At 42.5% G+C, this 26,858-nt stretch overlaps 1 protein-coding gene across 1 annotated transcript in view; it reads left to right on the top strand.

The window, feature by feature from the left end:
* Positions 1 to 26,858, top strand: part of MALRD1 (MAM and LDL receptor class A domain containing 1) — a 580,642-nt gene that overhangs the window by 540,589 nt on the left and 13,195 nt on the right. The window contains exons 37-38 of the mRNA XM_060192257.1: positions 14,135 to 14,214; positions 14,318 to 14,411. Coding sequence (XP_060048240.1) covers positions 14,135 to 14,214; positions 14,318 to 14,411 — 174 coding nt within the window. The remainder of the gene's footprint in view (positions 1 to 14,134; positions 14,215 to 14,317; positions 14,412 to 26,858) is intronic.

The raw sequence follows: 26,858 nt of genomic DNA on the forward strand, positions 1-26,858 counted from the left end.
CCTGGATTGTCAGTGCACCTGCTTTGTCCTGTGCGTGACCCAGGTTTGAGCCTGGCTCCTAACACAGTGGGAGATGCTTCAGTGCTGTGTTGTCTTTCCTCCTCTTATCTCTGTCTTTGTCTCTCTTTTAAAAAGCTGACCTAGAGCAGTGAAGCCCCAGCAAAGATAACAACAAACATCTTATTCTAAATGACTCCCTAGGGGACTTACTTCTCCATGTACCTTTGTTTTCACAATAAATGAAAAAATAAATAATTCTAACCCTGTAACATTGTTATTAATAATTATACATATAATGTTTTAGCACATGCATAGCAGGTTTCAATAAATTATTCTTATACAGTACTGAGCTATATACAGAATATATGAGAATATATGCTGCTTCCAAAGGAGTATATCCTCTATACCCTTAAAAAGTTGCAAGGTTTGAAAAGGAATTCACACACACACACACAGTGGGTGAGGAGTAAATGGAAACACTCAGAACCTAATGCTAGCTCAATATAAGCCAGATTTTCCTCATATACTTTGATTGTCTATGCCTGCTTTCTGAATAAAAGCAAATATTTCTATATTTTATTTTATTTCACTTATTTGCTATCAGATTATTGTGCCAGCGTTACAATTCAAGCACTTCCAGTGGCCATTTTTTTCCTTTTTCTTTCCTTTCTATTTTTATTTGATAGGACAGAAATTGAGAGAGTAGAGAGAGATAGGGAGAAAAAGAGACACCTGAAGATCACTTCTCCACTCGGGAAGCTTCCTCCCTGTGGGTGGGGAGCAGGGGCTCAAATCTGGGTCCCTGCACATGGTAATGTGTGTGCTTGATAGGATGTGCCAATATCTGCCCTCCCCCGTCTATATTGTTTTCTTAATAAAGTTAACATCTAATTTTTTTCAGTGTGGTTGAACTCACCCAAAGAACTGTCAAAAGAAGGACTCACTTCATACTGTATTTAGTCATCACCAGGCAGTGTCAACCTATAGATATATAAACGTGTGAAGACCAGGCAATCCAGGACCAGTAGATTCGTGGTGCAGGCACTGAGCCCAGCAATAACCCTAGAGGAAAAAAAAAACAGAATGTTATTCCTGAGTCTCTGAGGTCTCAGGCTCAATTTCCAGCACAACGATGAGCAGTGGGTTAAGCGCACATGGCACAAAACACAAGGACCGGGAAAGGATCGCAGTTGGAGCCCCCCAGCTCTCCACCTGCAGGGGAGTCGCTTCACAAGCGGTGAAGCAGGTGTGCAAGTGTCTGTCTTTCTCTCCTCATCTCTGTTTTTGCCTCCTCTCTCAATTTCTCTCCTATCCAACAATAACAACAGTATTAACAACAATTATGATAATAAGGACGACAACAACAATAAACAAGGGAAACAAAAAGGGGGAAAATAGCCTCCAGGAGCAGTGGATTTGTAGTGCAGGCACTGAGCCCCAGCAATAACCCTGGAGCAAATATATATATATTTACATATATATATATATATATATATATATATATGTAAAGACTGTTAGGGAGGTCGGGCGGTAGCGTAGCACGTTAAGCACACGTGGCGCAAAGCCCAAGGATCCAAGGGTGAAGCAGGTCTACAGGTGTCTATCTTTCTCTCCCCCTCTCTTTCTTCCCCTCCTTTCTCCATTTCTCTCTGTCCTATGCAACAACGACATCAATAGCAACAATAATAATAACCCCAACAATGATAAAAACAACCAGGGTAACAAAATGGCCTCCAGGACCAGGACCAGTGGATTCGTGGTGCAGGCACTGAGGCCCAGCAATAACCCTGGAGGCAAAAAAAAAAAAAAAACAAGACTGTTATGCCTGATTCTCTGAGGTCTGAGGCTCAATTTCCAGCACAACAATGAGCCAGAGCTGAGAAGTGCTTTGGTTAAAAAAAAAAAAAAAATATATATATATATATATATATATATATATATATATATATATATACACACACACACACATCTATATGTGTGTCTGTGTCTATGTATGTACCTATATATGTTTATACATGTGTCTATATCTAATCAAAAATTCTGTAGTATAGCTCAAAAGTAACCAAAGAACAAGATCTGGGGCCACATGGAGGGCAGGGAATTAGGTTTATTTTACTTTAACAGGCTATAGCCTGATTCCTTCCAGATCTGCACAAGCCTGTCCAGCAGCACACAGCTTTCATCAGTTTCAAACTGGGCACGGCACAAGCTGATTGGTTAGAAACAATGTCCATCAAGGTGCTGACAATAAAGGTGAGAGCAGCTTGGCTACCATCAGAGCCCACCACTCAGAGCCCGCCACTGGAATGCTGGAATGTAGAAGTGGGCGTCCACCAGGAGCAGCCTATAGATTTTTCATTTCATATATATGTGTATGTACACATATTATTGATACATACTCACTGTAAAGCAACATAAGTATAAATTGATAGAGATGAACAAAATTATAGATTAATATATTTAAGTAGGCGAATAGACTAGTAGACTTATTTCTCTATACTAAGGAGAAATATAAATAAATAAATGGTAGATGAATATGTTGCAGGTGAAGTGGGGTATAGGGTCCCCGTGGAACTCATCTGGTCAAATCATAGATGAATATTCAAAGTAAAGAAGCAGGGGCTGGGTGGTGGTGTGCCTGGTTGTTGTAGAGCCAGATGTTGTAGTGCGCGGGCCGCAGAGAAGAGAGAGAGAGGGTCCGGAGCGAAGGGGAAACACAAATCTTTATTCGCGCTGGCACCTCAGAGTTGGGTGTTAGAGAAGCAGTTTGGGCCACGTGGAGGTAGAGAAAATGGCCGCCTCACGCAGTAACCTTTCCTGTGTCTGAACACCAGAGTGGAGCGCCGGCAAGAGAACGAGGTGCGGAAAACGAAGGGTTTTTATAGGAGTAGCTTTCGCGAGAATGGGAAGGGGAGGAGTAACCATAGCACTCCAGGATAGGATGATAACTCTCGTGAGAATGGGAGGGGGGAGGAGTAACCAGAGCACTCCAGATATGGCGGGGATATAGACAATGCCCTGAGGGCATAACATGGCGGAACAGGCACTCCGAGAATGTCCCAACTCTTCAGGGAACTAGCAGTAGCCTGAAGGGACAACATGGCAGATGTAACTGCATTGGCACAATTTCCCAGCATCTCCCCCTTTCCTTTTATCTAATGCCCAGGGCAACAGTGTGTAAAGTCTATGTACTACTCAGGGTCAGTCTATGAAAAACCAGCAATGTGAAGGGAAGGAAGCTGCTGTAAAATTGTCTAAAGTGTCCAAAGGGTATGCCAGCAAGTCTGATAGAAGTCTCAGTCCAAAGTAGGCGACTAGGGGGAGAAATGGCAGGGGATGAAATGCTGCATGAGGAAGGTCAGCCTCTGGAATTCTGCTTTTAAGTATATTGTGAGCTGGAACCGCCAAAACGTGACAGGTCAAAGCAAAAGCAGGAAAGGCACACAGGCAGTAAAAAGGTTCTGTCCTTGGAGTCTGTGAATCAGATTCTTCAGATCGCGTCAGGTGACATCTAGGGTTTCGGGGGGTGTGCCACTGTAGTCGTGCCATCTAGTGGGTGATGTCAGGGTGTGCAGGGGTCCAGATGTTTTTTTTTTCTGGAATTCCTGTGGAAGAAACATAAACAATCTGCTTCTCGTGGTTAGCAGGGCATCTGATTTGAATGCTTTATAGAAAAAGAGGTTTGGTGCCTTGACCAACTGAGTATTGGGGGATGTATCTTTCCTATTCATTTATGATTATATTTTATATTATTTGTCATGGTAGGCAGCCGTTTATCTGGAAGGTCCTGGGTGATTCATGGGGAAAAAGACCTTATCTTTTAACAAAGACTCTAAGGTATAGGGAAGCAGGAACTATCTTATCCCCCCCTTTTTTTTTTTTGTATCTTGCCTTTTGTTGCCCTAGTTGTTCTTGTTGTAATTATATTATTGTTATTGCTGATATTGTGGTTGTTGGATAGAACAGAGAGAAATGGAGAGAGGAGGGAAAGACAGAGGGAGAGAAAGATACCTATAGACCTGCTTCACCGCCTGTGAAGTGATTCCCCTGCAGGTGAGGAGCCGGGGGCTCAAACTGGGATCCTCAAGCCAGTTCTTGCACTTAGCGCCACCTGCGCTAAACCCGCTGCGCCACCGCCCGATTCCCAGGAACTATCTTTTAACATAAACTCTATGGCCATGCCAATAGCAACCTTGAGGGCACATGTGGCTCCCCACATGTCCCCTGTCTTATATCATGTTTTGATGTTTGGCGGACTTTGTTTTGTGGCAGGGTGGACTGTGCCTGTCTTAGGTTGGGGATCAGCCTTCCATCTTACCCGTCATTGGAACACCTGGTCATTTTTGCCCAGTAGTACCAGATGCCCTGTCTTAGGTTGACTGGATAGCGCTAGTTTACTCTTACCCGTCATTAGCTAGCCAGCCCTCTACATGGTGGACGTTCTGATGGAGGGGGGCAAATCCTCCACAGCAACTCAATATTCTGTCATGTCCAGCTTATGATAGTGAGTTTGTATAGGTTGCACCTTTATGGCATCAATCTGTTGCCGCAAAAGGCCATGAGCTTGTTAAGAATTATAGGACTGTGGTCCGGGAGGTGGTGCAGTGACTAAAGCCTTGGACTCTTAAGCATGAGGTCCTGAGTTCGATCCCTGGCAGCACATGTACCAGAGTGAGTCTGGTTCTTTCTCTCTTTCTCATTAATAAATAAATTTAGAATGTTGAAAAAAAAGAATTATAGGACCTATTGTGAGCAGAAGAAGTAAAACAAGCTAGGGTCCCACAACTAAGGGTATACAGGTAAGGAAGGAGGAATGTATCCATTGATATGAAGAGGTAGGATCATATCTCAAGTCTAAGGGAAGCAGTCAGTGGATGTGATGTCCAGGGGAACAGTCATTTGTCTTTGGGGGTAGTAAAGGATGTCCGTGGCATGGGTGATGTTATGAAGGGAAACATCTTTAAATTGTTGGCTGACAAAGGCAGGCCTATGGTGGCAAGACAAGATACACCAGTTAAGTTTACAAGAATATGTGAATGTTGCTAATTCACTTAGGTTGGATATGGAGGAACTTCTTACAGTTTAATACCTTACCATATGAACAGATGATTCCTCATATGAAGGCTTGATAGGTGTAATCACTTACTTGTGAAAAACAAAACTTGTAACAAGTTAGAGGTTTACTATAATTGACTTTGGACTATAAGCAGACTCAGGTTACTTAGAGAGTTAATGCATGTTAGTAACAATGGTTTTAACATTTAGAGTACTTCTGAGCAGATGGGTCATACAAAAATTTTTGGTCATTCAGCACACTCACTCACAAAACACAACTGGCCATTCATAACATAAGACATTCAGGGAAGGGGTAGGAGAGAGGGCTCTGTGAGCCAACTTTTGTAGGTTCTGCCATGTCATATTATGGATCCTGGGATGTATCCTGCATCTAGTCCTCTTGTGTTTCTTGTTCTTCAGGGATAACAGTGCCATCATGAGGGTATTGTTGGACATGGCGGGCAGGACCCAGACAGGTTTAGAGTAATTATGAGGGAAAATACATGCAAAACCTCTTCCAATGGTCAATAGAGGGTCAGGCCCTTTCCAGATTTTATCAAGTGGGTCTTTCCATTTGACCTTAATAGATGGGAGAGTAGATGGTGTTTGCCAGTGAAGAATAATAGGAGGTAAGTCCGAGTTATTGTAAATATTAAAGAGATTTAACGTAGTTAAGGCTTTTGCTAGCTGGATATTGGGGGGATACATTCCTCCTTTATCTTTATTCAATTGAGCCTTAAGAGTTTGATGGGCCCTCTCAACAATGCCTTGTCCCTGTGGATTATAGGGAATGCCTGTGGAATGAGTAATGTTCCAGAGGGAACAAAAATCTTTAAATTGTTTGCTGGTAAATGCTGGTCCACAGTTGGTTTTCACTTGAAGAGGTAAGCCCATCACAGCAAAACAGGAGAGCATGTGGCTTATAAGCTTTTTAGAGCTTTCTCCTGTCTGAGCTGTTGCCCACATAAATTTAGAAAAGGTATCAATTGAGACAAACACATATTTTTGTTTACCAAAGTTTGGTATGTGGGTGACATCAATTTGCCAAATAGCATTAGCTTTTAAGCCTCGGGGGTTAACACCAAGAGTCTGAATAGCAGGTGTTTTTATGAGAGTTGCACAGGAAGAGCATGTAGCTAGGATATGTTTTAATTGTGGTAACGGAACATCAGGAAATCGAGCTCAAAGGCCTTTAAGATTAACATGGGTTAGAGAATGGAAATCAGCAGGATCAGAGACAGAGACTAGGAGAGCTCCTGTGGAGGCAAGGCGGTCAGCTGCAGCATTCCCTTCAGACAGGGAACCAGGAAGAGGGCTGTGGGAATGAATATATAGTGGTTGGGTTCGAGAAGAGAGAATAGAGGCGATTTGAATCAAGAGAGGGGAAAGTGGGTTGTCATCAATTTTCACATAAGAACAAGCAAGCCATGGAAGTAAGTTAACAGTATACACTCTGTCAGAAAAAAGGTTGAAGGATTCTGGTACAGCTTTTAATGCAAGGAAAACAGCATAAAGTTCTTTGTACTGAGGGGAATTCTCAGGAAGCTCAGTAAAGAGAGGTTTAGGAGATTGTTTGACTGGGTAATATATAAGGGCAGCAGCTCCCTTTTTTCCACCATCAGTGAAAACTGTAGGAGCAGAAGGAATGGGATTTCGAGAGAAAAGTTTAGGTGCTAGTAGAGGCAGAAGAGGTAAAGAAGCTATCAATTTATTGGAAGGAAAATGGTTATCTATTTGTCCTGGAAACCCCAGGAAGCTTATGGCAAAGTGGGAATGATGGCATATAAGCCACTCTGTATCTGTGAGAGAAAAGGGCAGAATAATTAAATCCGGTTCTTTCCCTAAGACCTGCACAGACCTATTTCTCCCTTGGCGAACCATGAATGCTAACGCGTCTATCTCAGTGAGGAGTCTTGGAGTTCCTCCTACTGGCGTGTGAAGCCACTCAAGAACCCCATGGTCTTGCCTCAATGCCTCTACTACTGTGGGGGTGGAGTTGAAGATTAGAAGGTTTACCGGAGAGGAGGGAGAGAATCTAACAAGGTGCATGTCCTGGAGGGCCTGGTTAACCCTTTCCAGTGCCAAGGAGGCCTCGGGAGTTAACTTACGTTTTGAGGAGGGCTGTTTGTTTCCTTTTAACAGGTCAAACAGTGGTTGGAGGCAGCTTGTAGGCAGATAGAGATACTGCCTAAGCCAATTTAAATTTCCTAGAAAACTTTGTAAAGAAGCAAGAGTAAGGTTAGAAGGGAAGGTAACATTAGGTTTTAAGGGACGAATTTGCGTTAGAGAAATCTCTGAACCTAGGAAGGATATTGGAGGGATTAGCTGTATCTTCTCAGGGGCTACATTAAGGCCGCTTTTCTTTAATGCAGGAATGAGAAAATCATGTAAGGCATAGAGATCTGTATCTGATTTTCCCCATATTAAAATATCTTCTGTATAATGAAAAATATTAAGGCCTTTATGAATATATGGGACAAGGGCAGATTTAACAGCCTCCTGACAAATAGTAGGACTATTGGCCATACCCTGGGGCAGCACCACCCATTCAAATCTGTCAGCAGGGCTGGTGTTATTAATAGAAGGAACAGAGAAGGCAAAACGTTTACAATCTTGTGGATGCAAGGGAATAGAGAAAAAATAATCTTGTATATCAATAGCTATGATTGGAATTCCTGTGGGAATTGCAGAAGCAAGAGGCAAACCCCTTTGGGGGGAGCCCCAGACCTGCATGGTTTTGAAGGAGGCACCATTTTCCCGAGCGCTTTTTAATCACAAAGACAGGAGTATTCCATGGGCTTCGAGAATGACGAATGTGTCCCAAGGACAACTGCTCTCAGACGAGCTCTTTTAAAATTTTTAGCTTATCCCTAGGTAAAGGCCACTGTTCCACCCAGACAGGCTCATTAGAAAGCCAGCTTAAGCGGGGTGTTTGGCTACGAACAGTGGCATTTAGTATTGGGAGTGCTGAATAGACCTGGTATCGTGGGAACGAATTTTACGCTCTGCAGAGGCATCTGTGGATATCCTAACATCAAGACATTGTAGAAGATCCCTGCCCAATAGGTTGGTGCTAATATTAGCTACCAAAGGGCGGAAGTGTCTGGTAGAACCTTCCGGGTCTTCCCACATGAGCAAGTCTCGTGTGCGAAATGATTGGGTCACCCCTCCTACTCCATGTATACTGGGTCCAGGGATGAGTTCCCAATCTTGGGGAACCTCTTCTTGCCTTAAAATCGTCTTTGCTGCCCCCGTGTCAATCAAAAATTTAAAAGGAATATTGCCAGTCTTTACTGTCATAGAAGGGTTACCTTGTTCTAGAACAGGAGTGGTCCACAAAATCTCAGGCCCTGAATTTGTACCATTCAGGGGCGAACCATCTTTATGAAATTGGGACCAACAATCTCTCTTCCAATGAAACCCCTTACGACATCTTGGACAAACAGTACGTGGCCTCTGGCTCCCTGACTGAAAGCGGGGTTGCTCTGACTGGAGGTGTGGTTGCTCTAACTGGAGGCGGGGTTTCCCTGACTAGAGGTGTGGTCGCAGCTTATCAGGACATTGGTTATGCCAATGTCCTTGGCGACCGCACTGAAAGCAGGCCCCATTGTGATTACGTGGGGTAACTGCATAAACCTGTGTCATAGCGGATGCCCCATAATTGCCTGATGTAAGTTCCTGTGTCGCTAAAATCCATTTATCTGGGTGTAGGTGTTTAAGATTAAGGCATGCTGTGGTATCATGCCTTCCCAGACAATAGAGCGCAGGAGTAGTGAGCGTATGTCAGGATTATAAACCTTTCTCTCTAAGCTTGTCTTCACCCTTGAGATGAAGCTCGCTAATGATTCATCAGTGCCTTGGCGAATAGAGTTAATGGGAACTGACGAATCTACATTGGGTGGGGTCACCCTTTCCCATGCTTGTGTTGCGCAGATGTGTACTTGTTCAGAATAACCGGTTGGAAACCTGGCTTCTGCCTGCTGAGCTCCAGATTCATAAGCTCCTTCTCCAAACAAGGCATCAGAATCCCATTCTACCTGTTTGTTACTATTTTCCTGCGACTGTCTAGAGCACTCATCGCGGAAGTATGCCTTCCACTGTAGGTAGAGGGGGTCTGGGAGTGCAGCATGAGTCAGATCTTTCCAATCTTGGGGCGTGTTAAGATGGTGGTAAAAACTCCTTAAAACGGACTTGGTCCATGGACCGTGCCTTCCGTCATCCCTGACTGCTTGTCTGAGTGTTTCGAGGTCTATAGCGGAGTATGGCTGCCACGGCTGAGGGTTTTGTTTAGACGGGGCCACGTTTACCGGGAAGGTGTGGATTTGGTTCGATGACACTGGGGAGAGATCTATGGAAGTGGAAGGTGCTGTGGAAACTGCTGTAGTGGCCGCAGGGGAAACTGAACACGTATCTACAGGGATGGAGCTCTTGGGGTGGACTGCAAATGGTTTAAGGTCCTTAAATGCTGAAAAAATATCCTTTAACTCTCGTATCTCAGCCACAAGGTCTCTTAATGATGACGTATCAGCAGAGGGCGGGGTCAGAGAAGCAGAAGCCTCAGGGGAAGCCAAAACGGGGGAGGTAGGAGGAGGGGCTAGAGAACCGGAAGCCTCAGGGGAAACGGGGCGGGGCCAGAGAAGCAGAAGGAACTGAACACGTGTCTGCCACAGAAGGGACCAAACATGTGTCTGCAGAAGGAGCCGAACATGTGTCTGTGGGGACAGCTGGGGGAGGGGTCAAAGGAGCGGCCAAACACGTGTCTGTGGGGACAGCTGGGGCAGGGGTCAAAGGAGCGGCCGAACACGTGTCTCCGGAGGCAGCGGTTTTGGGGCTGACTGCAGATTGCTTAGGGTGTTTAAGTCTTAAGCAAATATCCTTTAACTCCTGTATCTCAGCCTCAAGGTCACTTAACCTTTTGGCAGGAGGACTTGTACATATCCTGAAAATAGTAAATATAGCCATGAGAACCCACGGTGTAGCAAAAATTAAAGCGCCTCTGAGATTGAAAGCCTGTCCTAGGAGAGAAGGATAGAATGTCTGGGACACCTCCTCATAAAACGGAAAAAATCCCATGGTGGAGGGAAACGCAGGGCCACAGAGGCGGGTGGATGCCACTTAACTGTGTCTGTGCGGCTTTTCTGGACCTCAGGCTGGGCGTGAGTGTGGGACACATTGAGCGCCAGATGTTGTCGAGCCAGATGTTGTTGTGCGTGGGCCGCAGAGAAGAGAGAGAGAGTCCGGAGTGAAGGGGAAACACAAATCTTTATTCGTGCTGGCACCTCAGAGTTGGGTGTTAGAGAAGCAGGTTGGGCCACGTGGAGGTAGAGAAAATGGCCGCCTCACGCAGTAACCTTTCCTGCATCTGAACACCAGAGTGGAGTGCCGGCAAGAGAGCGAGGTGAGGAAACGAAGGGTTTTTATAGGAGTAGCTTTTGCGAGAATGGGAAGGGGGAGGAGTAACCATAGCACTCCAGGATAGGATGATAACTCTCGTGAGAATGGGAGGGGGGAGGAGTAACCAGAGCACTCCAGATATCGCGGGGATATAGACAATGCCCTGAGGGCATAACATGGCGGAACAGGCACTCCGAGAATGTCCCAACTCTTCAGGGAACTAGCAGTAGCCTGAGGGGACAACATGGCAGATGTGACTGCATTGGCACAATTTCCCAGCACCTGGTTGAGCACATATGTTAACCAAATTCAAGAACTTAGGTTCAAGCCCCCAGTCCCCATCTGAAGGAGGGGAAATTTCACAATCAATGAAGCAGTGCTGCAAATGTCTTTCTCTCTCCCTCTCTATCTCCCCTTCCATCTCAGTTTTTCTGTGTCTATCAAATAAAATGAATGAAAAAATAACCATAGAGATTCTGTGAGATTTCAGGAAAGGAGAATGTCTATTGAAGTGAGCACAGAGAGATAAAAATCTTAAAAGGAGAGAGTCAGGTGGTGGCACAGTGGGTTAAGCGCAGGTGGTGCAAAGTGCAAGGACCAGTGTAAGGATCCTGGTTTGAGCCCCCGGCTCCTCACCTGCCAGGGAGTCATTTTACAGGCAGTGAAGCAGGTCTGTAGTTGTCTTTCTCCCCCTCTCTATGTCTTCTCCTCCTCTTTTCCAATTCTCTCTTTCCTATCCAACAACAACAACAACAACATCAATAATAACTACAATAATAAAAAAATTAATTTTTTTTAACTTTAAAAAAATCTTAACAGGAGAGTTAAAAGCCCAGACACTTGTAGTCCTAGAGGAGAGACCCAGAGTTCCAGGCCCTCAGACTTGTATAGTGGGTGTGTGCAGGGTAAGTTACCATAAAACGATGAGGGCTGCTTTCATAATGTTTAATCTTCAGTCATTGTCCTCTGGCATGCACGTGCCCATTCTCTTGCCTCACCAGATGTGGAATTGGGTGATAGATAAGTGGTGCAACTCTAAGACATTCTGACATCTGGTCCCTCCTCCCTGCTGTGTGAGGAAGGAGTACAGAAGGTTGCAGGTGGGGTGGGGCAGGAATAGCTATATAGTCCTGGTTGCTTTCACAATCTAAAATACCCGAGGGGGCTGGATGTGGTGCACCCTGCTGTTTAATACACATATTACCATGTGCAAGGACCCAGGTTCAAGTCCCAGTCCCCACCTGCAGGGGTTAAGCTTCATAAATAGTGAAGCAGTGCTGCAGGTTTCTCTCTGTCTTCTCCTTAGTTCTTGAATTCTCTCTATCTCTATCCAATAAATAAATAAATAAATAAATAAATAAATAAATAAAGTATAAAAAAGGAAGTCTTAAAAAAAAATCTAAAATACCCACAGTAACCCAGAGTGAAAATGGATAGGCCCAGTCTCTAAGTCACTCTGATGCATGCATAAGTGGAAGGTTTGGCAGATGGAGTCACTCCAAGAGGACTGACTGCCAGGAGGTGAATATATTTGTAAGGTTTGTGAGATTAAAATAGCAAATACTCAGCAAGTCTAATTTGAATTTGAATTTCAGAGGCATCAAAACAATTACATTGTCCTCAATCTCTATTTAAGGAACAGTCACTAAAGAGAGAAGACACATTTGTGGGACCTCCTGGAGCCTTCAAGCTTTTTACATTTAAATAAGCTATTGTTCTGTGAGATATTACTGAGCATTCACATTTGAAAGAGGTTGAAAGAAAATAAAATAACTTTGTGCTGAAGAAGCACTGCTTCTGCACAGAGCATTTAAGTACACATATTTAGAAACTGACTGCTAATCTTATTTGATAGCCTATACTTTCAACTTGGCAGGGAGTTCAGCCAAATCCTTCTAATTTGTATCCTATTGTTTCTGGTAAACAGGTCCATATATAAGCTCTCAGAGTCATATGCAAATACAGTCTAGCAGGACCAACCTGGCACATTTAGTGCTGAGAAATAAATGCCACCTCTCTTTGACCCACACGCTTGTCTCCACTTACAAACTTTGTATGAATATGTGTGTGCATGAAAAAAGAAGCAATGGAGTTGAGGGTGCTGGGCAGTGGCACACCAGGTTAAGTGCACATATAGTACAAAGCTTAAGGACCTCTGCAAGGATCCTGGTTCGAGCCCCAGGCTCCCCACCTGCAGGGGGGTTGCTTCACAAGTGGTGAAGCAAGTCTACAGGTGTCTATCCTTCTCTATCCCTCTCTATCTTCCCCCTCCCCTCTGTTCTCAATTTCTTTCTGTCCTATCCCAAAAAAAAAAAGCCACAGGAGCAAAGGATTTGTAAATAACCCTGGATGCAAAAAGAAAAAGAAAAAAAAAAAAAAAAGAGAGTGGCAGAAATACCAGATTCTGGTCTGCTCTAGCACACACACAGTATTGGCAATGATACACAAACTCAAGACTTGAGGTGTACAAGGTGTGTGTGTGTGTGTGTGTGTGTGTGTGTGTGTGTGTGTGTGTGTGTGCTCTACTGCTGAACTAACTCATAGTCCTAGTTCCTGAGTTTTCTTCTTCTTCTTCTTCTTCTTCTTCTTCTTCTTCTTCTTCTTCTTCTTCTTCTTCTTCTTCTTCTTCTTCTGGCGTTTGCCCCTGAGTTTTCTGAAAGCCACCTACATCAAAGGAGACTGCCCCCCACTCCCTTGGTATATCCCTAATAAAACAGAAGTAATGAATTCCTACTCTGATTGCTAGTATGTCCAGTGAGATTATTAACATGATTCCAATGGATGCCCTTAATGGATGACCGTGTAAGGAGAAATACGTCTGTTGGCTTATTTGCCTATTTAGTATGTATTCTATGATTTGAATATTTTCTTTTCAAAATTGTTATTCTCTTTTATTTATTTATTGGATAGAGATAGAAGTTTAGAGGAAAGGAGGTGATAGAGAGGGAGTGAGACAGAGAGACACCTGCAGCCCTGTCTCACCACTTGTAAAGCTTTCTCCCTGCAGGTAGGGACAGGGGCCTCCGACCCCAGTTCCTTGCTCCTTATAACATGTGTGATCAACCTGGGGAGCCACCACCCAGCCCAATTCCAGTATTCTTTATTAGTTGATATTTATGTTACTGTACAACTGCATTACTTATATCGTTTTATATTTATGTTATCATAATATGAATATCCTCTATAGATACCCATAAGAACATAAATCCTTTCACCATAGAAAAATGTGCTAATATGGACCTTAGAGACTAAATAAAGTATGACAGGGCACTGGTGACAAGCACTGTCTGTGGGATGGGGGGAGGCCCCCGGTTTTGGTTTCTTTCAGGGTCACCCACATTTCTAATGCCTTAATGCTTGTTGACACCTATCATTTTTCTCCATGACAAAACTATTAAGATACAAATAAAAAAACAAAACAAAACAAAAAAACCCAAAACTGTTAGGGCCCAGTGGTGACATACCTTGTTGAGCACACACATTAGCATGTGTAAGTCCCTGCAAAATACTTTCATGCCTAAGACTCTGAGGCCCCATGTTCAGCCCCCAGCACCACCCTAAGCTGTGCAGTGCTTTGGTCTCTATCTCATTAAAATAAAATAAGTATTTAATAAATAAATAAATAAATAAATAAGATATGTTTCACAATTTTTTAAAAAAAAATCTCATGTCGTCTCCTTTCCAGATGTGTGCAAGGATGGAGAGGAAACCGGTGTCACATGCAGCTTGGCCCTCCTATGGGAGGCTCCTCCTACACTCAGAATAGTAGGTGACACTGTGCTTGAACACTCTGCTTACTTTTTGAGTCTCCAATATATATTTTTTTCTTGCTACATATTCATCCTTCTCACTGTTTTTCAAATTCCAGATATATGGACTCTCCTGGGTATTGGATTAGCTTTCCTCATGACTCACATCATAGTTGCAGTCTTGTGTTTTCTTGCCAACAGGAAGGTGCCAAGGTAAGTGATGCCTCTGAGTGCTGACCAAAGATCCTGAGCAGACCAGAGTCCTGAAGCATTTCACTTGCTGTGTTTTCCTCCGACCCGATTGTACACGCATATAAGTACCACTCACCGATTGCTCCACTGGAGATCTGACCCTTAGTGTTTCCGCACTGAGTGAATTTGTTTTCCTGGGCAGAAGGCAAGAGGGGTGGTCTCTCTCATTCCCATTCTCTCTTGTTCTCTCTCTCTCTCATGAAAACAAGTCACTACAAAATATTCAAATATGGAGCAGAATGGTGGCACACCCAGCTGAGTGCACACATTACAAAATATTAAAATAAAATGTCGAGAGAGAGTTTGAGCAAAGAACTGGGCTTCCTGGCTTAACCACCTTGACATAAAGTTAGTCATCACAAGGTGTGAACACTGCCACATCATACAGCCAGCTGGGATAGTCAGGGGGAGCCTTGGATTCCACACCTCCTTTTTAAGTTGGACAGAACGTGTCACTGGGAGTTGGAGAGACCTGTCAGGCAGATGTTGGTGGCACTGTGCCACAGCCTAACCAGCTACGCCTCCTTTTTTATCTTCCCTTTCTTTAATATTTCAATTTTAGATTTTCCCCTCACAGCTCCTCACCTTCTCTCTTTGGTAAAGTTGGCTTTCTCTTTCCTTATTTTCCCATTCCATCTCTCCACTTCACTCCCCTTCCTCTTCCTTTCTCCCTTCCTCACCTCTCTTCCTACTCTTCCCCCTCCCTCCACCTCCTCCTTCTCTCTTGCTGTTTCTCCTCTCCCATGCACCAGGGAAGAATCCCAGGGCCTTGCACATGCTCAATGCTGCCACTGAGCATCCTACCTGAGGATTTTTTTCTCCTTATTTATAGATAGGAGTAAGTGATAGAGACAAATTGAGGGAAGGGAAGCTACCACAGCACTGCTCCACCATCCATGGAGCTCACCCTGGTGCAGTCCATGGTTTTCCCATGTGGTACTGGGACTTCATGATAAAGCCCAACCTCTACGGGGAAAGGTATTGCCAGTCCCCCGTCCTTCTGTCTCTTGCCTAAAAATCATATTTTAGAGAATCCAGGCAGGCGGTAGCATACGCGGTTAATGGCACACATTATAGTGCACAAGGACCCAAGTTGAAGCCCCTGGTTCCCACCTGCAGGGGGAAAGCTTCAGGAGTGTTCTTCTTCTTCTAGCGTTTGCCCTTCTTTCGTAGCCAGTCAACAGCGTCAGGTTGAGCCTGATGTCAAGTTTCGAGACCTCCTTTGAATCTGGAGAGGTGGCAGTCGTTGACTATGTGGGTCATAGTCTGTCTGGAGCCGCAGGGGCAGTTCGGGTCGTCTCTGGCTCCCCAGCGATGGAACATAGCGGCGCACCGGCCACGGCCTGTTCGATAGTGATTGAGGAGGGCCCAATCAGGAGTGTTGAAGCAGTTCTGCAGGTCTCTCTCTGTCTCTACCTCTTTACCTCTCCCCCTCTCAATTTCTCTCTGTTTCTAACCAATAGTAAATAAATAAAAATATTTTAAAAAATATCATCTTAGTCTCTCTAATCCTTTTTTTCCCATCCATCACTCACTGATTCTCCCCAGGGCTTGCCCTTGTATCTCCTGCCTTTCCCACTCTGCACATTCTCCAGGGATGATGTCCTTCTTTTTATGTTTGCAAATGCCAGCTATATGTCAGTGGCTTCAATTTTGTTCTTTCTTACTGAAATTCTGTTTCAAGCTCCAAATCTGTACTATCCACTCAACTACTTGTTGTATATCTCAAATAACTTTTGAAATTATTTATTAGTTTTACTTTTTATGAGAACACTGCTTAATCTGGCGTAGGCAGTGCTGAGGATCAAACCTAGAATGTGTACCATGTAAGTCCTCTGCTGTCTCACAGAGATGTCTCCCTAGCTTCTCCATACATTTTTCCTATACAGGAGAATTTTGATGTAGGAGATATTAGTGCACATCATATCCATTTCCAGGCCCCAGGAAAAAGAGTCACTTTATTATTTGAGATGGAAAAACAGGTAAAAGCTGTTTTTATCATCATACCAGAGCACACCAAAACAAATTAGAAATTAACTAGCTCTCTCTTATGCAAGCAACACAGGAATTGAGTGAAACTGGCTACAAGAACCACACATCTTAATGAACTTCCAAGGAACAAAAATAGCTGGGGTCAGACACAGCCCTCTGACTGACTAAAGGAATAACTCTCTCTGTTGTTAACACCCAATCTTTCATCTCTTTAATCTGTATGAGGAGAGAACTGGAAAGAGATACGTGAAGTTGATATCCTTGAGATAGTGTAGAATTTGTGTGAGGAGTCTTTCCCTCTTTCCCTCTAAAGGGGAGGAACATCATCATACTCAGAGCTTAGTGGTGGAAGGTTCCCTAGAGAATAGTTAAGACTGCAAATACCTAGAAAGGGTCACATGCTCTCTCTCCCTCTCTTCGTCCCCTTCTCCTTCCTCCTCCCTCTCCCAATAGAATTTAACATCAAAATTCGTTGATAGGAATTACACCAAGAAAGATTTCTTATGTCTATTTGACTTAAGCAGGTAAATCCAGCTTTCTCTCAAAATTAAGTACAATTTGGTTCCTTGCATTTAAGGAAAGAGTGGCATTGTCACTGAGGTCAGATTGAGATCAGATGGCAGACAACTTGTATAACTGGATGCCAGGAAGGTGGCTCAATACTAGGGCATCTGCCTTGCATAAATGAGGTTCTGTGTTCAATCCCTGATACTACACAAGAACAACTGGAATTCCATGGGGGATGTAGTATGCTTTGGGGTGTGTGTGTGTGTGTGTGTGTGTGTGTGTGTGTGTGTACTATGTGCTCTCTCTCCTCCATAAATAAATAAAATTTAAAAAGTGAATTGGATAAAATGCGTACACTGGATATGTGAGAAAAATAAAATTATGTGTTTTAAGGAGCTAGTAAAATGATTTCTAAAGCATTTGGTGGCATTAAACTTACAATAAAATATTTGAACATTAACCTTTAAAATTTGAAAGGAGGTACATAGCTTTTCAAAATTTTCTTGGAAAAAAATCAAGTAATAAGGTTCAAAGACCATGTTTAACTTTCTCTCATTCTACCTTACCACACCCTAAACTTGGAAAAGCTTTGCCATTACCCTCAAGCACATGATTTCTCACACACTATTTCTGGAAGAACTGTCAGACCCAATATAATTTTGATACTAGGCAAAAATTTCCTGGCATGCCTTCAGATTCAGTCTTTGAGTTCTCCAAATGCTGCCCTTAAGAACACTGTTATAACAATACTATGTCATGTTATTACTTAACTATTCTCTTTTAGTCAGTTCTTACCTTTCTGTCCCCAGTACTGCATTGAATTAGTTCTTGATATATGACTATTAAAGAGTATCTGTGCTTTTTAAAAATATTACCAGTACTGTTACCAAAGCCATTACCCACATCTACCAACAATATTTGAATGAAAATATCACTCACTGAAGTACTTTTTAAATTTCATCATTATTCATTTATTTATTGGGAACTGAGAGGGCAAGGGGAGGTAGAGATGAGAGAAAGAGAGACGCCTGCAGCATTGCTTCCTCATTCGTAAAGCTTCCCCCTTATAAGTGGGGCCTAAGGGTTTGAACACCAGTCCTTGCACACTATAATGTTTGGTCTCAACCAGACGTGTCATTACCTGAAAGATTAAAAATTTTTCAGTGTTTTTGCATAAATAATTTTAAACTGCTAAAGCAAAGTAGAATGTTTGGCCAAGAAATGATTAACTGGAACAACAGTGGCTCACCATGCAAATAATACCCACGCTTTGACATACACAGAAATTAATGTAAGTAGGAAACTCTCATCACCCACTCTAAGATTTTTTATTAGATTTTGTACAAAAGAATCTGTATCCTAAGCAGCCCTCCAAAGACTTGAAAGAAACTTTTTTTAAAAAATTAATTTCTTTAAAACATAGGACAGATCACTGTGTGTTCAGACAAAACTGAGCACAGCAGCACACCTCTCAAAGTTGTCTTTCGAGTTTGGTTTCCTGGTTTTTATTATACATTCTGTGACCCCTGAATTGCTACTTGCCACCTACTGCCTTCCCGAGGACACTTTGATGGCAGGGAGAGAAAAAATTCAATCTGGCTTCATCAAAATAAAGAATCTAATATAAAGTTGTCCATGTCTCCCGCAGCCCAACAGTGGGAGTGAATGAGGCCAGGCATCAGGAAGCTGGACCTTGCAGTTTGGGGCAGCTCCTTCTACTGTGTTTGCCTTTTTCTGTTTAGCTACTGGCTCTCAGGAGACACAGTTCCTCTGATTACTGTTATATGAAAAAAATGTTGTAACCTGGAGTGTGGTTTTAAGTTATTCATGAGACATAATGAGACCAAATACTTGAGTTTTGTTTTATTTGCTTGCTTGCTTGTTTGTTTGTTTGCTTGGGGGGTGTTGAGAAGCCTTCCATTGTCCAAAGGAAGACATTCTGGCTTACCTGCTTAAGTCAGAGTCCCGTTTTGGTCAGGTTAATGTTCGGGGAGGGGAGCTGGTTGTGGTGTCCACAACACAGAGTTATTTCAGGGCAGCCTGCTCTGGTCATTGTAATGATGGAGGAGATGGAGGTCACAGTGAAAGGTTTCCTCCACAGCTGCCTTCCAGTCAAAATTCTGCAGATTCTTACCCATTTCTCTTTATATGTCACTCTTCTTGAGTTATTTAATCTTAATAGAAAGCAAATGTAATAACTCTATATCCAGAAATTACATTTAGAGTGTACAGATAGTGGCCATGAGATCAAGCAGGTATACTACCATGCACGATGTCCTGGGTTCTAACCCTGGCACCATATGGGAGCACCAAAATGGCAGCAGGGAGCCCTATAGGTATTGGAGCAGTACTAAGGTGTTTCTCCTCTATCTTCCTTTCTGACTCTCTGTAATAAGACATGAAAAATTGGGCCCATATGGCTGCTCAGTACTATGTTGCAGATGTGCAAGGAAGGCCCCAGAGTTCATTCCCAGTGCTGAATACAAATATATGTAAGAAGATACAATTAAATAGTGGACTTTTATTTCTGACCTTACTTTCAGTCACATTATACTCACTGCTTACTTTGTTAAGCTGTTATCTTCTTTGCAAGGGGCGGGGGGGGGGGGAGGAGCACTGACAATAAGTAACACTGTGGTACTTACTTCCAAAAGATTGTGTAAATTGAATAAATACTTCAACAAAAATTACAAAATAAACATTTCATTTAATTATGTGGTTAGGTAAGATATAAATATGTGAGAATTTGGGGGAATGTTTTAGATCTAGGAATTTTTTTATTTTTTATTTACCTACTTATTAATGAGAAAGATTGGAAGAGAGAGTGAAAGAACCAGACATCACTCTGGTACATGTGCTGCCAGGGATTGAACTCAGGACTTCACGTTTGAGAGTTCAGTGCTTTATCCACTGCGCCACCTCCCAGACCACTGTCTAGGAATTTTCTAAATAATATCATAGCATTGTAAGTGTGCAACAGAAGAATGCCTGCTGGGTAAGAGATTGTAAGACCGGAATGTGATTTGGAAAAGCCCCACAATTTAGTCTCTTAGCATTTAATAAGACTTCCTGTGTGCTAGTCTTCAGTGGTCTCATAGATACTTAAAAGAAAACCCTCATTGGGGGGGGCGCATACTAAATTATAATATGTTTGACAATAATGAGTCTAAGGGTAGAAATGCAAACCAGAATGCTTAAGGGGTAGGTAGAGTGGAAGAATGATTGTGTGTGTGTGTGTGCATTATTCTTGCTAATGGCCAATATGTTTCAAAACTGTAGTTTTTAGACACAGACTCCAACTAGTCCAAGAAATAAAATCTATCTCAAGTTATAAAGGTCACTTTATAACAGCTTCATTTCCTAATCATTTGGTCTAAAAACAGTCACTTTAGTACAGAAATGTGGTAGGAATAGTCCCCAAGCACCATTCAAAGCACCTTTTAGCATTTTCTCTCTGTTCACTATAAATCTCACTTTGCAAGAAGGCAGCATTTCAGGCCCTGGCATATTTCTGTGTTTCATCTGTTTCTTCTAATCCATGCAATCAGAGTAGATGGATGTGCTCCAGCAAAATCAGAGTTGTCCCTTGAAGGAGGTAACCTGTTTCAGTTTGGAGGACAGGGAGGCAGTGATAGTTAAGTTGTATACTATTAGTCAGTGATCAAGCTCTCTCAAAACATATGGCAAAGACATTCAATACCTTTAAGGGGGGTATGGCGTTCTCATCCTTTGTGTGAATGGTGGGTGGGGATTTGGAGAGGGTAGTATTCGATTTTTAATTTTCCCTCAAATGCTACTATATACTATGCTAAATACATTTGTGCTTACAAATCAACTTTCACACAATTATCCTTAAAAGCATCCTTAGTGAGGTACCTACAAGTTCATCCATCTGTTTATTGCATTGAAACTTCTAGCTCACTCTTGAATCAAAGGAAGGGATGACAATAGAACTTAAACACTGGCTTATCTTCATCTTTGGGCAAGGTAACACATAAATCAAATTGGCAATTGATAGTGATCCATTCACGTGTTTGTCAGCAAAGATTCATTAAACACCTATAATATGTCAGGTACTGTCATAGGATCCAGGGATTCAAAAGGAAATACTATTTATCACTCTGGTGGAGAAGGCATGTGGGAAAACAAATGATAGCAATTCTGCAGCAGACCTGTATTTGAACACCCACAGTATTTTCTCATAAAGCACCAGGGAAACTTGACTGTTTTCTCTGGCATGCTGCCTTTGGTTTTGAAGATAATGAAGGTAGACTGAAGAAGACTTGAGTGGCGACTTACTGTATCACTAGTTTGGATCCACAAGTTGAAAGTTCACCAGATGAAAAGGAGAGGGGTATAGTTCGAAGACAACCCTTTCAGAAAGGCACAGTAACAAAAAACTAGCATGTTTGGGATCAGTAGGTGGCTTAGTGTTTAAGCACATGCCTTAGGTGTGTGAGACCCTGGGCTTCAACACCTGAGGAACAGGGCTCTCTGGTCTTCCTCTGTTCTGCTTTTCCTTCTCCCACCCTTACTTCTCATTAGAACAAACAAATTGCAAAGCCGGGGAATAGTGAGGTGGTGGTGGACAGAATTCAATATAGGGAGCCAGGTGGTGGCACACCAGGTTAAGCACACATAGTACGAAGCTCAAAGACCTGAGTAAAGATCCTGGTTAGAGCCCCCGGCTTCCCACCTGCAGAAAGGTTGCTTCACAAGCAGTGAAGCAGATCTGCAGGTGTCTGTCTTTCTCTCTCTCTCCCTCTCTTCTTTTCTCCTCGCATCTCAATTTCTCTCTCTCCTATCAAAAAAAAAAGTAAAAGAGAAGAAAAAAGCCACAAGAACATCATTCAGGCACTGAGCCCCAGCAATAACCCTGGAGGAAAAAAAAAAAAAAAGGAAAGGAGAAAGAAATAAAGAAAGAAATGTAGAAGGACAGCAAGATCGCTCACCTGGGAGGTGTCATCTTTGTTATGCACACAGCCTGGGTCTGAGCTCAGTCACCACCATGCTGGGGAAAAGCTTTAGTGCTATATCTTTCACTCTTTTATTGAATCTCTGTCTCCCCCCACTTTTCTTCTTCCCCCTCCACTTCTTCTTCTTCCTCTTCTTCTTATTCTTCTCCTCCTCCTCCTCCTTCTTCAAAAAGTCAATCTAGAGCAGTGCAGCCCCAGAAACTATAACAAAAAAGATTTTTTTGACCTACTAATGGTATAATAATGATCAACAAGATTGTGCTATAACAGGGGTAGAATTCCACAGAATTCCTACCACCAGATTTCTACATCCCATCCTATTCTATATCGGAAACTTCTCTATTCTTTGTCCCTCTGGAAATATGGACTAGAATTCTTTATGGGGTACAGAGGTGGAATGCCTGGCTTCTGTAATTGCTTTTCCACTGGACATGGGTGTTGACAGATCAGTCCATATCCCCCAGCCTGTTTCTATCTATCTCTGGTGGGATAGGCCTCTAATTTTATTAATTTTTGCCTGAGCCAGATAGCTAGCATGCAAGTGAACTGAAAGTATTGTCTGGGAAGATGGTATCAGAGTTGGAAATTGGACTAGAAAGCTGAATCAGGACAGAGAGTAGCTCCCAAATATGGAAAAAGTATATAAATACCAGTAACTATAAACTCCATCAATCTGACCCAGGGCCCATGTCTATCCATACTTAGCACAGGAGCATGTGCAACCTCGGCATCCCTGTCAGTCGCAACTTGCATTCCATGATCATAGCTAGGAACATTCTAGGCTGCACACATTACAGGACCAATCTTCCTTGAGTGGCAGAGTATATTGACCCAGCCTCCCTTCAGAGAGTGGGGCAGTTTCTACCATTGTTATTCTACATTGAGAGCAAGGTCCTGGAGAGGCCCACAAGAGGGTTTATGATGTTGTTCCTGATGGAGATGACCAGTGGTGGTGGAGAGAGGGATCTGTTAGAGGTCTAGGCCCATCATATCTGTGTGGGAATCCCAGGCTTCCCTAATAGGGTCCCAGATGGTGGGGTGTCCTGGTAATGACCCAAAGGGCCATCTTTAAAATGTGCCAGTCTCTTGCCCTTATCCAAATTTTGTAATCCATACTTTCTCTGACAGTGCTAGGCTTAGAGTAATTTTGAGAAGCGAAATAGGAAGCAGATGAAGAGGGTATCTTGGTCTAACTAGAAAATATTTGATTAGGTACTTTATGGTGTCTTTTCTAGGTCTTTCTACTTGCTTGTTGCACTTACTAAGTCACTGTAGAGTATTACACACTTTAACTTTAAAGTATCTATTTTCCTCTAACTTATGCATACATGTGCACATGTGCCCTATCTCACATGCCCTGGTCTATACAGCTGCTTTCTGTATGGGGTCAGAAAGTAGTTTAACCAATAAAGTACATTCCTAACCATGTATGAGACTCTAGGTTTGAGTTCCAGATCAAGGGAAGCTCCCAGGTTGTGAAGTGGCACTCTCTCTCTGTTCTCCCTCTCTCCTGCTCCCTGCCTTTCCAATGAAGAATGAAAAGAAGGAGAAAATTAGCCCAGGGTGACTGCTCAGCACATATGCAAAGTCCTAGGTTCATTAAAAAAGGAAGCTGGCATAGAATGTTCTTTATTTTCTATGGCAGGTCACTTTAACGATAACTGCAAAGAAATGCATTTTTTACTGCTTTTTCAGTGTTTGAATTTGCTACCAGTGCTAATCACTGGAACTTAGTGCCTGCCTAACTGTATCATCCTGACTCTATCATCTCATTTTCCCTCTATATAGAAAATGAGAGGCAGAGAGGGAAAGAGAAAAAAAATGAAAAAGAGGTACCACAGCACTCCCTACGCCAATCTTACAGACACTCCTATATGGGAACCAGGCAGGCCTTGAACCCAGATCCCTGTGCATGCCAACATGCAGACTTCACCAGATGAGCTGCCCCTGCTTCTTTATTTTCAATTCTTCAATGTATTAAATTGAACTCATTCATAGATCCAAAGGAGGTCTCACTGAATGTACTAATAAATCCAAAACAGGAACATTTAGAGAAAGTTGTGAGTATTTTTGTGTCATAATGAACTACGTCCCTTTTTGTTAGACAGATTCTCATGTAGTGTTGTCAACATCAAATTACCTAAAGAGATGTGGAAGAAAGTTGCTAGGCGATTGCTAAGGGAAATCACGAAGACTGATAATTAGCTTCAACACTGCAATCAGTTTTAATCAAACAGATTATGCATCTGAGAGAATTCAATAAAGAAATTAGAGTGAGTTTTCATATAGAGCAATTTACATGAAAAATTATTTGACTCTGATCAGAGAAAATTATGTAGTACTTGGTCCTTGCCAACTGTTCTTCGAGGTATCACATTCATGAGGAAAAGAATATTCGTAGGGGTCAGAAGATGGCTCATCCAATAAAGCACACACTCCACCATGTGCAAGGACCGAGGCTTGAGCTGCGAGCACCATGCATAGCAGGTACTGTAGCTTCACTGCTTTTCTCTCTTTTGTTTCTCTGTCTTTCTTGTTGCCTCTATATTAAATTAAAAAGGAGGTCCTCTAGAAGCAGTAGAATTGCAGCTGTGAAGTCCTTGGTGTACCACCAGCACCAATAACAACAACAAAGATTTTGTTTCTGGCGTAGCTAATGAAAGTTATTAAACTGAAAGTAGAATTTGGCAAGTGAGTATCTGCTCATATTTGAGCACCCATTATTAGTGGCATAGAGCTATTCAAATTACACACTGTGAAAGACCATGCTCTCTTGATTTTGTTTTCTCATTTTTTGCAACTCACCACATGTGGATGCTTTTATAAAATGTTATTTTTCTTGCAGCATAAGTCCACTGTTCCCACGCTTTTTTTCCTTCTCTCAGGAAGAGAGTGAGACTGAGGATGGGAGAAACACCGCAACACTATCCCACCTGTGGGAGCTTCCCCCAGTTCCTAAGTGTTCCCATGCAAGGCTAGGGTTTGAAACCAGGGCTGCAGCCGTGATAAGGGATGCACTTACCTAGTGAGCTATATAATTAAAAACTACATTTTAAAATAGAATTAAATGACACAGGAGGTATTAAGTCCAAATTTTTTATCCTTAGTTTCAACAGAAATAAGATTATCTACACAATATTATCAGCTTGCTATGAATATTTTTTTTTTTATATATCTTTTAAAATTTTTTATTGTCTTTATTTACTGTATAAAAAAATCCAGAAATTGAGAAGTAGGGGAGAGAGAGAGAGAGAGATGGGGAGAGGGAGAGAGACACCTGCGGAGCTGTTTTCAGCACTCACAAAGCTTTCCCCCTGCAGCTAGGGACCAGGGGCTCAAACCTGGGTCCTTGAGCATTATAATGTGAGAGCTAAACTGCCATCACCTGGCCCTGCTACAAATATTTTCTAAGACAGTTTTTAGTTTTAATGTATCATTTTGGAATAGTAAAACAGAAACAGGTCAGAATGACGCATAAGTCTTGGCCTTCTAGCTTTGTAGTAGAGAACTTAATACATAGTTGGAAATCAAATAATGTTGCCTGGATAAATAGTAAAAAAAAAAAAAAAAGACATTCTCTCTCTGCCCATAGGAAGTTAACACTTCAATGCAAAAGGCAGGAATGTAAAGACAGTCCAGTCCACTGTTCTAGACACTTCTCCCATTGAGTCATCAACCCTGAAATGTCCAAAAGAGCTGCAAGGAAGAAAGGTTACTAGATGATCGCTACAGGTAACCACAAAACTAGTGATTAACTTAAGCGTTACATTTCAGTTTTCAAGAAAATCAGTTATGTGTCCTAAGAGAATTCCACAAGAAAATTGGAGTGAGTTTTCCTATACAGCAATTTAAACAGAAAAATATTTCATTCCAAATAAAGAAAGTGTATATCCAGGTAGTAGAATTCACAATACCCAGTGATGTACAAAAAAAAAAAAAGATGTTCCTTTGTTTCCAGAAACAACAAAGGTTCTGACCGAAGAGGAGGGCATTTAAGAGCAAGGACACAGTTTACAAAAACATCACAGTACATCCAAGAACTGTAAGCAGTGCAGCAGCCTTGCAAGGAGTCATTAGGAAGAAATTCCATGAGAGTAGTCAGGGATGATGGGGACCGGGACAAAACGATCTTATATTTTAGGCAAAAGATTGGCAAGTTGCTGGGGCAGCAAGAAAAGGGAAGCTCAAGCCTTGAAACACCTCCTGATCTTTTCACTCCATCCCGAGATCCTGATACACTCTAAGGTCATGAATAGAATTTGGAAACCCGACAGAAGGCTAGAAATGTTTTAATTATATTTAATATGACCACCCAGGGTTGTATACTACTTCCATTTCGATAGATGTTCTTCCAGGATTTTACCAGTGTGCATACATAACACATGTGGATGGACACTCTTTGTTCAGTCTGCAATTTGAATTGCAGATGACATTATTTTCTTCTTACTCTTTTTAGTTTGTCAATGGCCACTGTCCTTTTTGTTTTTTTCCTCCCCTTCAAGACACTTTCCTACTATTTAAAAATTACCGGGGGCCTGGTGCTAGATAGCTCGCCCAATAGCACACATCCCTGCTGTGCCTGAGGCCCATAGCTTCAGGTCAATAAAAGGTAGCTAAGTTAGCATGGAACTCAGTCCATGGTGCTTTTCCACAAGACAACACACACTTTAACATTGCACGTAAGTGATTTATGCATATTTCCCAGAATAGTAAAAGAATTACATGGAAGACTTGATGTTTAAGATAATTGATAATGGGGGGTGGTGGTTTCGGGCGGTAGCGCAGTGGGTTAAGTGCACATGGCACGAAGTACAAGGACCAGCATGAGGATTCCCACCTGCAGGGGGTTTGCTTCATGGGTGGTGAAACAGGTCTGCAGGTGTCTGTCTTTCTCTCCCCCTCTCTGTCTCCCCTCCTTTCTCGATTTCTCTCT

The sequence above is a fragment of the Erinaceus europaeus genome, chromosome 6 (genome assembly GCF_950295315.1).
Source record: "Erinaceus europaeus chromosome 6, mEriEur2.1, whole genome shotgun sequence".
Lineage (NCBI taxonomy): Eukaryota > Metazoa > Chordata > Mammalia > Eulipotyphla > Erinaceidae > Erinaceus > Erinaceus europaeus.